The sequence below is a fragment of the Haemorhous mexicanus genome, chromosome 1 (genome assembly GCF_027477595.1).
Source record: "Haemorhous mexicanus isolate bHaeMex1 chromosome 1, bHaeMex1.pri, whole genome shotgun sequence".
NCBI lineage: Eukaryota > Metazoa > Chordata > Aves > Passeriformes > Fringillidae > Haemorhous > Haemorhous mexicanus.
In genome coordinates, this window is record NC_082341.1 from 79,003,327 (window position 1) to 79,020,858 (window position 17,532).

The window sequence follows — 17,532 nt, forward strand, 5'->3', positions numbered from 1 at the left end:
AATGGTCGGCCGTGGAACTCTATTGTGAAGACCTCAGAAGAAATATCAATTTTTCCAGTCAGCTTTTCATAATGTAAATATAATTTGAGCTTTCCCAAATGGGCAGCTAAACCATGAACAAGCAGAAAAACCTAATTTGGACTGTATTTCTGAAGCAGACTCCACCTTCACTCTCGGGGACTTATTGAAGGATTACAGCTGAAAAGGACAAGAGAAAGAAAACCTTGAACAGGAATCTTATCCTACAATGAAAATTACAAGTACATCTTGTATCTGCCCAGTCCTAGTTTGTCTCTGTTTTGTACAGAGGTGTTATGGAGCTGCTCACCATGGCTCCATCAAGGTGACCAGAAATCAAACCAAACACATAGAAGGCGAAACAGAAGTGCATCATCGTCCAAAGCGTGGATGGGTGTGGAATCAGTTCTTTGTTTTAGAAGAACACATGGGACCAGATCCTCAGTATGTAGGAAAGGTAAGGTTCTCTTTTGGCTTTGGTTTGTTTTTTTCCATTCCTTGAAATGTGGCACTGATAAGAGGCAGATCATTTATCTCCTTAGATGGCACCTCCTCTTTTAAGGGAAGACACCTCTTGGATTGCTACATATATTTACAATGAACTTGCCAGTTGCCTGTGAATACTGTGTTTATTACCAAAGGGATGAATAAAAGTATATAGGATGAAGATACTGAAATATGATAAAACAGTTTTTGTTCTGAGCTCAGCTAAACAGGGTGTGTGCAGTTGATCCTGTTACACCAATTTCCAGAATCCTAAATGCATGAGGTCACTGCTAATGGCTTTTCCAGACCATTTCAGAATTATATTCAGTTCTGCTTCAGGGAATATTACAAATGCAGTCCAAGCTCCATAGGGTATTCATTCCACTCTGAGTGTAGGGTGGAAAAAGTCTCCTCCAAAAGGAAATCCTCTGTGGCTTATTTCATACTACGAGATACAAGGTGTGTTTCTTGTTAAAGTTCCTCAGAAGTCTGTGAGAACAAGCCCTGCATTTGTATTCTAATGTATAGAGTGAGCTTCAGACATAATGTTCAGTCTAATGTAATTGAACTGAAGCCTGGCCAGCTGAAGTCTGATTCATCATGTGTAATGTTGTCTGAAGAGCTTGGGTTTTAACTTGCATTAAGTAACACGTAACTCTCCATATAACTTTAACCCATGATATATGACAGAGGAAGTTTTGCTCTCCTTGAAGACTGTCTTGCTGCATTATGATAGAATTTTTTTATTAGATAATCTACATGAGTCTTAATTCCCTTAATGAAATCAGAGAAATACATAGAATATGAGGGGGAAAGTAAGATGGTTAATGAGGAAGAGGGCATGGAAAAAAAGAATTATTTTATTTTAGTTTCCCTTGAAATAAGAAATTCTGAAAATTATATTGCAGAAACTGATGCAAGGGAACCAGTAGCCTCTGAAATCACAGATGTCTGGTAGTGAGGGCTTCGAAATTTGAACAGTATCTTCTGAACTAAAAATAGGAAGTGGAACAACTGTATTTAAGAAACTGTTAACACAAAGGCTGAAAAAAAATTCTATTATGCCAAACTTAGTAAAATAGTAAGTATTTCAGAATGTCAACAAATGCTGAGATATGTGAAAGAAATGTAAACTGAGAAAGGACCTTTCTAAATGGAGGTAATGATTTGCATTGAAAGAAAAGCTTTTAAAAGGGTAAGGGGATGAGGAAATATGCCTTCAGACTGCTTTACACTGATTACCATTTTCATAAATTATTTTGGAATAGAAAAAGTTTTGCAAAAATATTGTTGATTCAAAGCTTTGCAGAAGAATCAAAACATTGTCTGGAATGAGCTAGATATTATGAATATGGTTTGGATATAGAAATAAAGAGTAAACCTTGGGAATATAGAACAATGAAATGAATTTCTGTTATACTCTGTGATTTTTTGTAAATGAGAGAGGAAGAGAAAGAGCTAGTTACCAGATCTAGTGTCATTTCTTAAAGAAGGTGAATGTGATACTAAGCTGCAAAAGCTGATATATAAAAAAAAAGGGATAAAGGGCACTGAAGACATTGTGGAAAATAATGTTGACCTATTTGCTATTCTGGTTACTTTCAGCCAAGAAAAATGGATTTATATGTGAAGCTGTACAGAAAGAATTGAACATTATGGCTGGGATAGTAATGGAGAATAAAATATGTTTGTTTAATTATTTCCACAAATAATAGAAGAAGGAACATAATATTCTATAAATACACCTCTGAATAAACCACAATGAAAAATAAAAGCTATTTAGGTTGATTGCAATTTTACTTGAAAAAATAAGGTTTTGGTGGCCATGAGTTAATTTAGAATTCACATTTAGTAAATTAAGAATGAAAACAAGAATAAGTCAGATTCTGAAAGAGGTTACTATCAGGAAAAGAAAAAAAATAAAAGCTAAAGTTTTTTCAGAGTACAGCATATTTGTCTTTATGAAAGCATTTATAGACAGGATTGCATGCCAGAACAGAAGCCTGGATTCAGTGAGCTAAAACCTGGTCCCTTTCAATTTCATGTTCTTATGATGCTATTATATATTTCCTTTCATCCTCTGACCACTCTATTAATGCCACATTTACAGAGATCAATGAATAGAATTTCTTTCAATCCTTTGTGGTCAAAATGTGACTGCATGCCTTGTTTGAGGACATTTCTCCCTCTATACTTACCAGTTTTTCTCCCATATTCCTCGAATAATTCCCTCTGGTTCTCATAATTTTTTACTGTGAGTACTTCACAACATTAGTAAACTTGTCTTTGCAAAAGCTTTGTGGAACTTGAAAGTAACTGTACTCTATTTTCCATTTGGTGTGATTATTCTGATGACCTGATTTGAAGAAAAGATTAATTATATTAGCTAAGGCATATACTTTTAATTTAAAAAAAAAAAAAAGAAAAAAGAAAAGGGGGCGAGGGAAGCCTGCACTGAGACTGTCATAATACCAGTAATTAGCAGAATTTCAGTATTGGTATTTTACCACGAAAACCAGATATTTTAGAAAAATAGATTTTTTACTAATGTTGCATTAAATTGTACACACCTTATCAAGGTCTCATTTTACATGCCTTTAATTTGACAGTAATTTTAACACAAAGCCCCTCAGTTATAAAGGAAGTCAATGCCTTTCAATTCCTGGCTTCTGTTGGGTGGCACCATGCTGTCAATTCTGTCAATTATTAATTCTGTGGACTACTCTGCTTCACTGGTGAGAGTTCTGCCATTTCAGATCTGTCCTTTCCCATATTTCATACCCAATTTGGGAGTAACATCACAGAAATCAGAGTCATTATGTACAATGGTGTTACAATGCTCACAGTCATTGTCATGGAAATGCACAGAGGACAAGAATAGGGTAGGCCCGCAATGAAGATGGTAAGCTTTCTCATTCTTTCTGTGAAATGACTGTCAAGAGGATGGATTAATTCACTGCCATCATCATAAAAACAGTGTTAGGACAACAAATTTTTACATTTTAATATCAAGCATCCCACCATTCCTCAGTCATTTTTCCTTTTCTCCAAGAAAATGTCATTTGGAGAATTCTGTATAGAATTAATCCCTATTAACCATACTCACAAGGTTTTTCTAGGAACATGGCGAGGCACAGGTCCTGGAAAGATTAGCTTATTGTAGAAACGGAAAATTATCCTTTTTTAGATATTGTCTGAGGTTCTCAGATTATTGAGCTGGATCCCTGCTGTTGCATGTGGGGTAAGTCTTCAGTGTTTCAAAGTATGTTTCGCTGATGAAAGAACCCCCCCAAAAATAGCTTTGTATTTTAAAAGGTATCTTTAAAGTGTTTAAAACCACAGTGACTTCTTTCACCAAAATTATTAATTATTTCTGGACAGTTTCTGGAAAACTTCTGAATGATCAGTGGTATCTGGAAGTTAGTCCAGATCACCTGCAGGTGCAAGTATGTGTGTGTGTGTGTGTGGGGGGGGTGTGTCTGTGTGGGTGTGTTTGCAATGCAGAATCTGTGGAAATTTAAGATAAAATATCATTGCCTCAGATAAGTAACTTGAATGCACGGACTGAGCTTTTAGTTATATGAGACTTCTTGTCTTTTGTGTGTCACTGGTGTAAATTTCTAATGAAATTATAGCCATGAGTGCAGAAAGGGGCAGAGTTAGTGAATGCACTAGGACATGATGATGAGTCAGTTACCTACTGCGCCAGCTCAGAGGAATGAAGATTTTCCTGCAGAAATGTAGAAAACTTTGGGCTGTAGTACTGCAAGCTTTTACATCTCTCAGTTGTCATAGCTGATATCATTTACATTTCTCTTGCATTTTCTGCATGTTTCTAGGTTAGATAACTCATGTATCAACATTTGGAAAAAATAGTGAATAAAGCATTTAAGGAAATAAATGAAGAAGACTACGTGTTTCCTTCCATAACATTCTTAGTTTTGAACCTCCACGCCTTTGTCTCCAGAGGGTCTGCTCCTTCTTAAAAGGATATTTCTAAAAATCAGTTACTCTGGAAGCAAGTATAACTACACATCTGCTGTTCTTTTTCTTTGAAGAGGGAAGTAAATAAGCAGTGATAAAATGAAGGCCACTATGAATTTGGGGCTGAGTGAGTCAAGCTATTAAGATTGAATAGCAGAGGAATATGATGCACAAGATTGAAAATTTATCTGTGAACCCTTTGGATCTCTGTAATACCAAACCTATATCTCTTAATCCACTTCAGATGACTTCTGAAGAGTAAATAAGAATGACTGACTGTTCAGGTATTCAGATCTGCATTGGTTTTCAACTGCTTTTTTCTTCCCTAGTTTGGGGGATGGCACTTCACTTAGTTCTTACATGTTTACCTGTAATGCAAAAACAGTTTCAGATTAATGTTGATGTAGGAGATAAGGGAGTATGGAACAGTTACAAATGAGTGTGAATATAGGAAAGGGGACAAGAAAGTAACAATTTTTAATGGTCTTGAAATGTTTGTATTGAAAGTAAGATTAGGAAAGGAATCCCAGGTGTTATATTGGATTTACAAGATAGCAGTTCTTTTAATTCATCATTTTATTCTTGAAAACATAAATATAGCATAACAGACTTGCCATTCAAAATTTTTTTTTCAAAGTAATATGGGACATGTTATTGCAATAAGTTAGTTCTAATACAAGACAGTGAATCTAATCTTCCCTGACCAGATCAACAGAATTTCCCATCTCTGATTTAATGACAGTAACAGGACATCATATATGTTTCATAATAAGTGCCAAGGAAAAAACTAAATTGGAGTTTAACAATTAAAACATTTTTGTTCCATTTTAGAGGTTTACATTAAAAAGAAAAAAATGTATCTATATATATCATGTGTTCCAGCATTTTTAGCACAAGCAAATAGTTCCAAAATTTATTTTGATAAATAGGAGTTTTATTTTATCGTAGAGAAAATTGAAAGGAAATTTTGGATGACATAGTCTAAATATTTTGCACATGATTTGTTAGCCGTTTTCATGCCTCTGTAAGGCAGACAAGTGTCATCAGCAATGAAAATAACTTCTCAAATAACATGCATCTCACTTTCTACCTTTTGGGTTGCTAGTTTCACAAATAATGTATTTATATAAAATAATTTTCCTCTACACCTAGGGAAAATGTAGTTGCAAGAACAACATGAATAATAAACCTGGTGTCAGTATAGCACAACATTATATGGCCCCTACATCACATTAGCCATCTCCTTTTCTATTGTACTTTTTACAAAGAAGGTAACTTAATATTCTTTCCAAACTCAAAGCCTTCCCAAATAAAAAGGCATGCACATGTACTTGCTTTGTCCTGAGTTCTGTTTGCACAGACAACTTTGCTGCCTCCTACCTTCATTTGAGAAATGTCATTTGGTTTCACATTTAAAAGTTGAAGGCATAGTACTTGAATTCTACAAGTCACAAAATGCTGTGAACCTTTACATTTTTGGGTTTGGGGTTTTTTTTAAGTGGCATCTCTAAATATTTAAAAGTCATTTGGGGGAAAATCAGATACAAGAGAAGAGAGAGCTTTCATCAGCTAGATCAGTCTGACTTTCTTCTAGTGTGCCCAGCTATATCTGAGGTTTCCTGAAGCAGGGCACTGTCAGGAAGGGGCATTTTGACTTGAAAGAGCAACCAAAGAAATAGAAAAGCATGAACATATTGAAGTTCAGTCCTAGTCCAAAGACATAGGATAAAGTGTTTACCTTGTTTAACTTCATTTAAGTCAACATGAAATTGCACCTAAAAGAAACTGGCTCTTTTATGTCAAAACAGCTACATTAAGTCTAATATGTCAAAGTAATAACTGTTTTTGTAAGGAAGCTTTATAGAGTCTGTCAGTTCTATATTGCAAAACATCAGCTCTCTATGTGAAGGCTGTTATTTAAATTAATGGTTCAAAGTAATTTTGTCAAGGTGATCTAATCTTCCCTGAAGTTATTATAGACTGAAGAACTTGATTTTTTTTTTTTTCTTTTTTTAATATATGTTTTATTTCTTATTCTGTCATGAATTTGCCACACCGGCAGCCAATCTTTACAGTGAACAACGACGTTGATGAAAGCAACATCTTTTGTGTGGAACGGCCACTTCTCACTTAAATGGTTTAGCAGTAATTTTTTGAGAGAAAATCCAGCCTTGTTCCCGCCTTTCTTTTTTTTCCTACTTTGGTCATGAATTGGTTTGAAGTGCTGGCAGTGCCAAGGCAGTGCCAAGGCCGTGCCGGGGCCGTGCCGGGGCTGTGCCGGCGCCGTGCCGGGGCCGGCCCCAGGCGGTGCCGGCGGCTGCAGCGGCCCCAGCGCAGGGCACGGCTGAGCCCCTGAGCCCCGGGGAAAGCCTGGGCAAGGGAGGGCAAAACGCTGCCCGGCAGCCAGGGCTGAGCCAGGGGAAGCGAGCGAGAAACAGCGCTGGCAGCCCCGAGGGGACAGCGGGAGCAGGGACGGGGCGGGAGAGACCCGGCAGGGATGGCCGTGCGGCCTGGAGAGAGCCCGGCCGGGCTGGGATATCCCTGCGGTTCGTGGGAATGGACTCAACGTTGGAGGGAAAAGTGAGGAGAGAGGATGCAGAGGGGAGCCGCCATGGGCTGCCCGCTGAGCCCCGTTCCCCATCTGCCTGTCCCCCTGGGGGAGAAGAGAGAGACCAGTCAGGGCTGAACGTGAACTTAGGAAAAAAGCTGGGGGTGGGGGGAAGTTGTTTCTAGATTTTTTTGCATTTTTTTTTTTCCTCAACGTGCAACTCTGTTTTAATTGCCAGGAAATTTAATTCAATTTCCTCGTGTTAAATGTGTTATAGGTACTAGTCAGTGATCTCTCAATTTTTTCCCAGCCTATGAACTTTGCTTCATCTCATTTTCTCCCTCTGTGATCTTAAGAAAGACTGAGAGAGCAGTTGGGCTGGTGATTAGGAGTCAGCCAAGACTGACTCCCCATGAAGTTGATGTGGTACAACATGCCTGCTCTGTAACTGCATCTTTAACTCATGCCATACTTTGAATGCATAGCATCTTAGCCTCTGAAAGTCTTTATATGAAAACTATGTAAAATAGCCATATAATTGGTGCCTGTTTAAAAAATAAAAAAAAAAAAAAACCCAACTCACACTAAAACAGAAAAAAACAAACAAAAAGCCAAAAACAAAAAAGAGATTTTACAGCAATTGCATCCATCAGATGTAACAATGAGGAAACAAAGATAATTCTTCATGTTTTTATAGTAATTATGATCTTAATAACTTTGTTTTTAAAGGATATTTACCATCTAATTTTAAATCAATAGATAATGAAGCTGAAAGTATGCTGATAAACTCCAGTGTGAATTAGCATGTCAGTTACTTCTCAAGTATCTTCTTGACCTTATTTTAAGAGAGGTGCTCATTCATGCTCATTGTCAGTGTAACTTTCAACATCCACATGCCTTGTTGCCTTTAAAAAGGTTTTGTTGTATCAATTTGTTATTCAGTATAGTTTATCAACTCATTCAGGGTATATTTGTAAAATTACATATTATCTGGGTGTGGCTTGTTCAAACAATGACAGGAACACTTCTGTTGAATGATTCAAACTATAGTCCAAATAATTTCATTTAGTGTATAACAAGCTACAAAAGTTTGAGAAGGTGAAGTAAATTGAACATCAAAATTAGGCCTTTTTTCATCTAGACCTATGAGACAAATGAAACCATGCAGAACATGCTTTTCTGTCCCGCTTTTCTAAGGTGAAGATACTGTAACAGAATAGGAATTTCAGGTCAAGTAGTTTATTAATTACTCTCAAAATGTCTGAGAAGCAGACAATTATGAGACTGCAATACTCCTAGACTCAGCAGAGGTAGCCAAGGGTCATTTGTATACCATATTCTGTACAGCTGTAAAGATAATTACTCAGATTTGTTGATTTTGAATGGGGTTCCTTCTCAGCAATTGTTTCTCTGCCTCAGAAGTTACACTGGATAGATGTTATTCTTCAAGTCCCATAGGAAATTTGTATCTAATGTGAAATTTTAATTTCTTTTGTTCTAGAACACATGCACATTTTTTAATGGCAACAAAAATGTGTGAGACAATAACAAATAAAGCAGGAGAATTAAGGTTTAAATCGAAAGTTCTCTGTCATTTCTAATCATATAACACACAGTCTATGGAACTAAAATCACAGTGATGAATATTGAGATGAAATGTCTTTGTAAATGTTTAATTTCTGAAATACACTAGGTTTTTCCACTACTTATTGTAGTGGAAAACTACAGCCTGTAAAAAAATGAAAGCACTATTTCAGAATGGTTTTTTTATTTTTTTTCTGCCTAGCTGGATTAGCTCTTGTTGGTCGTTGGCAAGCAGTTAGTTCTCATTTAAATAGTTATTCCCTCAAGTTTATCATCTGCAATTTAAATATACTTTAAACAACAATAAGAAGAACTCAAACATATTTGTTTGGAAAGAAAGTGCAGAGGTGAGGTCTGCATTCAGATTATGCACAATGGTTTACAGTCAAGAACCTGAGCAGTGATAAATCTTTACATCTGAGATTAGAGCAGAATAATTTTGAAGTCATCTTTGTGTTCCTGCGATCTTTGGACCATTTGCTAAAAATGTTCTCTCCAGAATTTTGTTGGGGTTTTCTAAAAGACAGGTTGCCTGTATGGAGCTATTCAAGACAGAAGATAGAACTGTTACAGAAATGCCTCTCTGTAAAAGGTTGTTATTAAAGGGCTTGGGGAATAAACTCACCAGAAGAGCTTGTCCTAAGTCTGTTACTGAAAAATAGTGGTGTAGCTGACCTATATTTAAACATTTTTATCAGGTCTTCATTTTAGCTCTTCTAATATTCTTAAACTTTTCATCAGATTACGAACAAAAAAAAATTCCAAACATCAGAGTTAATAGTTTGTATTCATAAACATACACTTTGGATTTAAGTCAGGCTTAGTGTACAGTTAATTTGTGTGGCATGAGATCATTGCATGTCCTTATCTGTTTTGTTGTCAGATATGTGTAAACTTAACTGTTGCCAAAATGTGGTGGTTTTTTATTGTCTTCCTGTGAATTTTAATAATGGATACTTAAGCTATCAGTATAAAAAAGGAGAGCTTTTCAAGGTTTCATATGAAAGACATACTAATAATTAGAGTTCTACTGAAGAGATCTTTTCATAATGTTCAAAGGTCCCACTTGAGACATTCTTGTGAAACTGATAAAAGTGGTGCTATCCAACAAACAAACACCCTCCTTTACATTAGGAAAGCCTGTTCAGGAAAAGGTTTCTGTATACATTTGCAAAGCAAATAGAAATTCTTATAAATCATATAAATTTCTATTAAATATAAATGTCTGTAATAAAAGTCCATTTTGAAATGCATGGTCGATTTTTACCTGTTTTTTTTTAGTAAGCTTTTAAATAAGGGTTTATTACCATATATATATATGTATGTATGTGTATATATATATATATATATATATAACTACTTAGTATTAATTATAAATCTTAATTGTAAAAGTCAATTGTGAGTTAAAGAAGTATAATTCTGAATTTGGAAGTATTACAGAAGCAATGTTTGCGCACTCTTGATATAGGAATACTTTCTATCTGAATATCTGAATACCTTGGGTGAAATCATGGCATCATAGCTTTCAACAAATCAAACAACATCTAACATCTGTATGGATGTTTCAGATGTAATATTAAAACTGTGAGAACATCATCATTATCCCACTGACTGAAATAACAAAGTTGCTGATGATGTGTTGAGTGCTCAGATAGATGCTAAGACAGGAAAATTGCAGCAATGATGGGAGACTTCACTTACTTCATTTAACACAGGTTGAATTTTGCATTGAGCTTGAACCCTAATATCAAAAGGCTCTAAGCATAAAAAATGTCTGCCTTGGGAGTTATTTAGTCATCAATCTAAAAAAGAGGAACTAAATCAAAACTTAAGTAATGCATGAAGCTAATGCAAAATACCTGACAGAAAGACAAGAAGGGCTAAAGGAGGTTGGAATGACCAAATCATAGAGTAGTGAGGGCAAAAAAAGGCATAGACTTTAGAAAAAGTCTGTTTCCAAATGAGAGAAATAGAAAGGATTGATAAATGTTGCATGTTAATTGTAAAGCAAAATGACCCATTAAAGTGTGTTTGAGGAAAAACTGGCAATATAAAATTCTTCTTTAGAAACTTGAGGATCTGGAAGCCTACCAGAGGCTGCCATAACAGAAGACACTTCTGGGACATAAAACATGTAAAGAAAACAAAACAAGACTGTTGTAGGAAAGCTAAAAGAATGCTTTTGAATCTTTTTAGGAGACTTTGAACAGTTATTTTATGAGCAATGCATCAAAGGTGAAGTCTCAAACAGAGGTGTTGTGGGACACAGTCTGGGGAAAATCAACAAATGAACAGTGATTATCACACATACCTGCTGCAGTAATCCAGGAAGAAACACCTAAGCAAATAACTTTGGTATATAAAACTACTTTGGTTCCTGATGACCAAAGTGTGCAGTTATAGCAACACAGTAAACAAACAAAAAACAATCTCCAAAAAATCCCCAAAACTTTGATGTGAAGAAAAGAAATACTGCTTAGCATTTTAAATAATTTGTGGGAAGCAGGTAGGCGACAAATAGCTGGGTGACAAATTTTATTAATTATATAAACCTGAGAAGAAAAAGGGAAAGACCAACCATAATGAAGTCTAGCAGAAAGATCTTCCAAGAATGACTGAAATTCAGTACAGATAAAGATAGAATGAGGCACATGAGCAGCGACTGAGTTGAGGAGTTTTAACTGGTCTAACAGTTACCACTCATTAAAAGGACAGTGAGGTTCTTTGATCTGTAAGATAAAACTACATCAGCTAAGACCTTGGAAACAATCCAATGAACAAACTGAATATTAGAAATCACTGGGAAGGGAATAAAAACCCACCAGTTACTCTTTAAAACCACAGTGCACCTGTACCTTAAATGCAAAACATGGTTTTCATATTCTTATCTCTTTCCCCAGCAAAAGAAATATTTCAGAGAGGAGCTACCAGGCTGATGTAAAATATAGGACAGTCTCTGTATAAGAAGAGACTAATTAGTTTATTAGCTGGATTATTTGATAAATTCCATATTTTCAATTAACAACTTCATTTCTGGAATTTTTATATTCTTTTATAGCTGTTGTCTTTCTGGGTACAGGATTTTTTATGGGAAAGGATGGGTTTGGAAGTAGTATACCGAACACCTGAATAGGGGAGGACTCTTCTGGCTGAAAAAAATGAAGTGGGTTGGGTAGTGGCCTAGACAGTTTTAAGTAATATGAATCAGGAATATTCTTTTACATTCTTTCCCTTCCTTCCAACAAGCAGTACAAAAAAAGCTGCCGAAGTCATAAAACCCAAAAGCAAAAAAAAAAAAAAAAAAAAGACCAACTAAAAAAAAGAAATGTCAACAGCCTAAAAATAAAAATGAAGGAAACAATGCAGTTGTTCATGTGTGAAATTGGTGAAACTGCTTAGGATAGCATTATTTGATATTTAATGCCACATCAGTGCTCCTAATTAGTCTCTCAATAGTGAATTGAGGTAATTTATCAGGTAAAAACTATGGCAAATTGACAGAAAGGCCATGCATTCGATAAATCAGATCAGTATATCTACAAATATAGATACCTCAGATAAATTTTAACAAAAATCACTTTTGCCTGTCACACACAATGGTTTGTTGACTTGACTGTGTCAGAGAATATCAGTGATGAATTCAGAATTTCCAGTCCATACTCCCTTCTTAGAAAACCTTTCCTCTACATGTCTAAAAGACCACTATCAAGACTTGTTCTACATTTTACTTGGAAGAAATAGTTTCTCAATTTTCTGTCCACATTGCATGAAAACAGAGTGACATGATTCTTTCTAAGAACAAGGAATAATTTTCATACGTAAAGAAAACTGACAATTTACGTATTCAAAGTTTATTTAAATCATTAATCATAAGGATCATGTAAAATTTTAATGCAGGTTACAGGTAAAAGCTGAAATATGTGCAGTATATGGTAGTATTTCTTTAAATATTGATAAAAGTTTGTGGGGAAAAAAAAATCCAGCCCAAATGGAAAAAACTCTTCTGTCTCACAAGTGGCTAGTAATACTCAGTAGCTCCAGTTTAGTGCACTGTTTAGGAATTAAATCATATTGTTGTCTTGCTTGAATTGTTTCTTTCCAATTTTGACTTTTGGGTATAGGTACTGTCAGAAAATCAGATCCCTCTGCGAAGCCTCTGTGTATGAACCCTAAACCAGAGACACCCGGAGTTGACTTCCTTCTATACACTTATTCAAAATAGAAACACTTTTAGGGGAAAATTGTGTAATTTTTTTTTTTTAGCTGTGGCCACTTTCTTACTTATAGAGCTATTAACTTTTATCTTGGACTATACTGTCATTAATCTATTATGTATTACTTTTCTTTTGGTGAATCAATTGCAGAAAGTGATAGTTTTTATTAAAGTGACACCTCTGCATCCCTCAAGTATATTTCTCTAACTTCAATAGGGATATTGATAATTATTACAGTGGTTAATAAAATCCCAGAATCACAGAATATGCTGAGTTGGAAGGGACCCACTACAATCATCCAAGTCCAACTCCTGGCCTTGCACAGAAACATCCCAAGAGTCACACCGTGTACCTGAGAGCATTGTCTAAACACTTCTTGAACTCTGTCAGGTTTGGCGCTGTGACCACTGCCCTGGGGAGTGGTTCCAGTGCCCAAACACCCTCTGAGCGAAGAATCTTTTCCTAATATCCAGCCTACACGTCCCCGACACCATTTCAGGCCATTCCCTCAGTCCTGATACTGGTCACCACCGAGAAGAGATCACTGTCTGCCCCTCCTCTTCCCCTCAAGGAAATTGTACCTGCAAAGAGATCTCCCCTCAGTCTCTTCTCCAGGCTGTACAGACCAAGTGATCTCAGCTGCTCCTCATATGGCTCCCCCTCAAGGCCCTTCCCCATCTCCGTAAATTTCTTTTGGACAATCTCTAACAGCTCAATGTCTTTCTTACATTGCAGCACCCAAACCTGCCCGTAGCACTCGAGGTGAGGCTGCCCCAACTCAGAGCAGAGCAGGACAATCCCATCCCTTGCCCAGCTGGTGATGCTGTGCCTGATGCCTCCCAGGACAGGGTTGGCCCTCCTGGCTGCCAGGGCACTGCTGGCTCATGTTCAACCTGCCATCGACCAGGACCCCCAGGTCCTTTTCTGCAGCATTGATTTCCAGTCTCTCATTCCCTAGTCTGTCTAAACATCCAGGGTTTTCCCATTCCAGTTTCAGCAGGAATCTATATGACCTAATTAGGCAGTGTATTCAAATGTACTTGAGTGGAAATCAGATGGTTAGAATAATGTTTCTGATTCCTTCACAGAAAAGACATTAGGTATAAATGTTTTTCTCTGTCAGCTGTTTGTAGCAAACCATGATTTAGAAAGCCCTAGGTAGAAATGTGGTGCAAGTATCAAGCCACACAGGCATCCCAGAGGGGATGTAGGAGTTTCCCTTCTGGCCCCGTAGATACTGAGTAAGCTCACTTCAAATTTCTTGAAAATTGAAAGACCCATTTCTGATATCTATAATAAGTATCCTTCCCATCCTCCTCCCCTCCTCCCCCTCCCCCTCCAAAAAAAAAAAAAACAAACAAAACTAAAACAAAACCAAACAAAATGCACAAAAAGACCTCAAACTAAACCAAATCAAAAAAACCAAACAAAAACAAAATAAAAACAACAACCTGAGAATTTACAATTGTAATAGACAATACTCTTATTCCAAAAAAAAAAAATTATCTTTAATGTTTCTTGAATACCTTGTTCTTGAATACCAACTGCAGAAAAGGAATCTTCTCTGTGTGGGAGAGTGTTCCAGTTTGTCAGCCCTTCTGATTTACCTTGAATAAACTTGTTTTGAAACTTTCCTAATTTCTCATGGTATTCCCCTCTGTTGAATTGTTGCCAGATACTGTATTTTCTAACACCTGCATACCTCCTCCATTGTCAGTACTATCAAGGAAGTGGAGGCAAACTTTAAAATCTTTTCATAATCTGCAGAAAAGCTTTCTCCTCAGCCTTCAATATTCAGCTGGATTCCATTCGCTTACTGAAATTTCTCACATTGCAGTTTCCACTTTCCAGTGATCTGTGGTTATGTTTCCTTCTTCTTAACTTTCTTTGCCTTGTTTCACATGTAACTCCAAAAGATCACCTTGCTCTAACTTCTTGTGGGTCCTTTGGAGGCTAAGAGGATTCAGACTTCACATTACTGCAACTCCACTGGCAATTTATAGAAGATTATATAAATACGTGAGCATTAAGTATGTAGGCACTAGAAGCTGAAGGAAAGCTATTCAATGCATCTTTCTTCAAATCTTTTTTATTCTGAAAAGTACTAAATAGGAAGATAATGTATGCTTCAAGATTGTATATTGCATTAATATATTAAAGCTACATGTACTGCTAATGGGGAGCAAGATAGGAAAAATGTGAATGATTTTGGTTTGTATCACCTACAGTCTTGCATCCAAAGATTCATGGGAGATATCAATTAATTCACCTTCACAGCATTTTTCTGAATCTTAATTTTAAGATTAGTTCACCATTTATCAAGAAACCCCTTCTCCCCATTCCAGCATATATAAATTAAAAGGGAAAAAAAAAAATACAACGTGTACACATGGAGTGTCTTTAATTTTTCCTGGATTTTGTCACCACAATAGACAAATGTATTTTACATCAGACAGAGGTAGACTTGCTACCAGTGTCTATTCTAGTAAGTCTGAAGGCATAAACCAAGGCATAAACCAAGAACACAAAACAAGGGACTTTTTAACAAGCAGAGTTTTACCCTGAAATATTCATCACTTCACTGAAGCCTATAATTAACAGGTAGTCATGCAGCATAAAAGGGAGCTCTTCACCTCCCATTTCCCTGTTTTCTTCTTCTTTGTGCAGATTTTGTGCAGAGAGAAAGATGCATCTCTATTGTCTTATTAAGAGAACATAAGCACTAAAGCATTGGAGATCTGCAGCTTTCTAGAGAGCAGGTGTAGCATCTCCTGTGATAATTAATAACATCTAATGTAGCATTAACATATTTTAGAAGTTTATGCTGTTACATTGAGTTTCTGAGAAAACTCTAGCAAACCACACTTATGTGACAATAATCTGAATTTCACAGACTGGCTTCTCAGCTGATGTAAATAGTAAATAATTGGATTTTTTCTCTAAATTGTATTGTATGATTTTGACACATTTGTAGGGAATTGTACACAATATAATTGTATGTTGAAATCCATGTCCTAGCTGATGTTTGTTTCATGCACCCTCTAAAGAATTTTTGACAGAAACCAGTTATGAATCAAGTGTGTGAACCTCTCCCAGAGGGCAAAACATGACTTAGCTTTGTATAGTAAGATGTTTTATGGAAGCATATGTGGTTGTAAGGTGACATGTAGAGTTTGGTTTCTCTTCTGTTAGCCATTGAATATATCATGTGTGGAGCAAAAGTGCATTGGAAATACAGAACAGAGCTTATAGGGGCAACACAAAGTGCGAGTGTAGAAAGACCCAAGGGGTCACTATGCAGTGTCTGTAGTGTGATCTCAGATCAGCCAGATTTCAGGCATGAAATGACAGTGAATTTGTTTGGTCAAGATATTCCATCACTTTTTTGAATGCCTTCTTCTTTGGGTCAGTGCTTTAAGTTCTGTCCCTTTTGCCAGAAGATGTCTTTAGGCTTTGTATTATAGGACATGTTTGAATTTTGAAACAGATTAAATTGCTTACCTATGAGAATAAAATGGACAGCTTGTATCGATGGAGAACAATTTTTGTAATTCTTTTGAAGTTCCCATATCTGCAGATCACTAGGATTTATTTTTTTCCTCGTTCCTTTTCAAGTTAAAACAAAAGAATTTCAAATCTGAGATATTAGTGTTCTGAAAAAATGAAATTAAAATATTAAAGTTTTGGGCTTTATCATAATCAGTATTTCTGAGAATTTCACAGAACCCTAACTTCAGAAAATTTCCTAAGCATCAAAGCAATGATTTATGGGTTTTGTTAACATTCAGCTGACAGTCAAAAGCTAAATTTGGAATTGACTTTTGTTTGATAGGTCTTTGTTATGTGGCAGTAGCAGGATCTGGATGAGGTAATGGATAAAAGAATCCGTGTTATTCATACACTGGGAGTTTCAGAGTGTAAAGGAACAATTCTCACCCATTCTGCAGAAGAGGACATGCTGGCTGGATTAATTGTGCATGTGATACATACAACAAAAAGGACTTGATTAATTAATCAACTATCATGTTTTTTGATTAAGAGAGTTTCAAATGTCTTGATTTATGGCCTTTAATAGCAAACTTTATTTCCTGACAAGGAGGGAAATTGAGAACCAAAGACATTTGTTCATACATGTTTATGAACCTCTACATGAGGTAGGAGAAATAAGCCCCCATTCAACTCTGAATTTAACTATATGACAGGAATATCCCAAGAGTCACACCATGTACCTGAGAGCAAAATTAAATGCATATTTTAGGGGGAGAGTTTTTCTTTTCCTGCTTAAACTAAACAGACATGTGCGACAAGAAGGCCACTGTCACATTCTGTGTAGGTTTCACTGTTCCTTTTTGTTTCTCCTTCTATCAAAGATGTCAAGAATATTTTTATGGGCCAGATTCTGAGATGACATTTTTACATTGGATTATCTTCTGTACAGCTACTTTATTTTGTGGATTGGTGTCTTTAAATTTTGGATGCTTTCTATTATTGTTTCCTCTTTTGTTTTCACAAATGCTCATCATGTTGAAATAAGTTAAACTGCCTGTTAATTTTTCCTCTTCCTCTGCCTTGAGGATTTATGCGGTGTTCTGAGTACAGAGTGGCACCGGAGGGAGGCAGCAACTGGAGTCAGAAGGTGGTCCTGCTGAGTCCCAACCTAAGCAGACTTTTAGGTCTCAGACTGCCATGAGGAGCAGT

The 17,532-nt window shown here is 36.3% G+C and overlaps 1 protein-coding gene across 2 annotated transcripts in view; it reads left to right on the forward strand.

Annotated features, from left to right (window-relative positions):
* Positions 1-247: 247 nt before the first annotated feature.
* Positions 248-17,532, forward strand: part of CDH18 (cadherin 18) — a 157,730-nt gene continuing 140,445 nt past the window's right edge. For both annotated transcript variants that reach the window (XM_059851799.1, XM_059851890.1), the window contains exon 1: positions 248-475. In XM_059851799.1, the coding sequence (XP_059707782.1) occupies positions 248-475 (228 nt within the window). The remainder of the gene's footprint in view (positions 476-17,532) is intronic.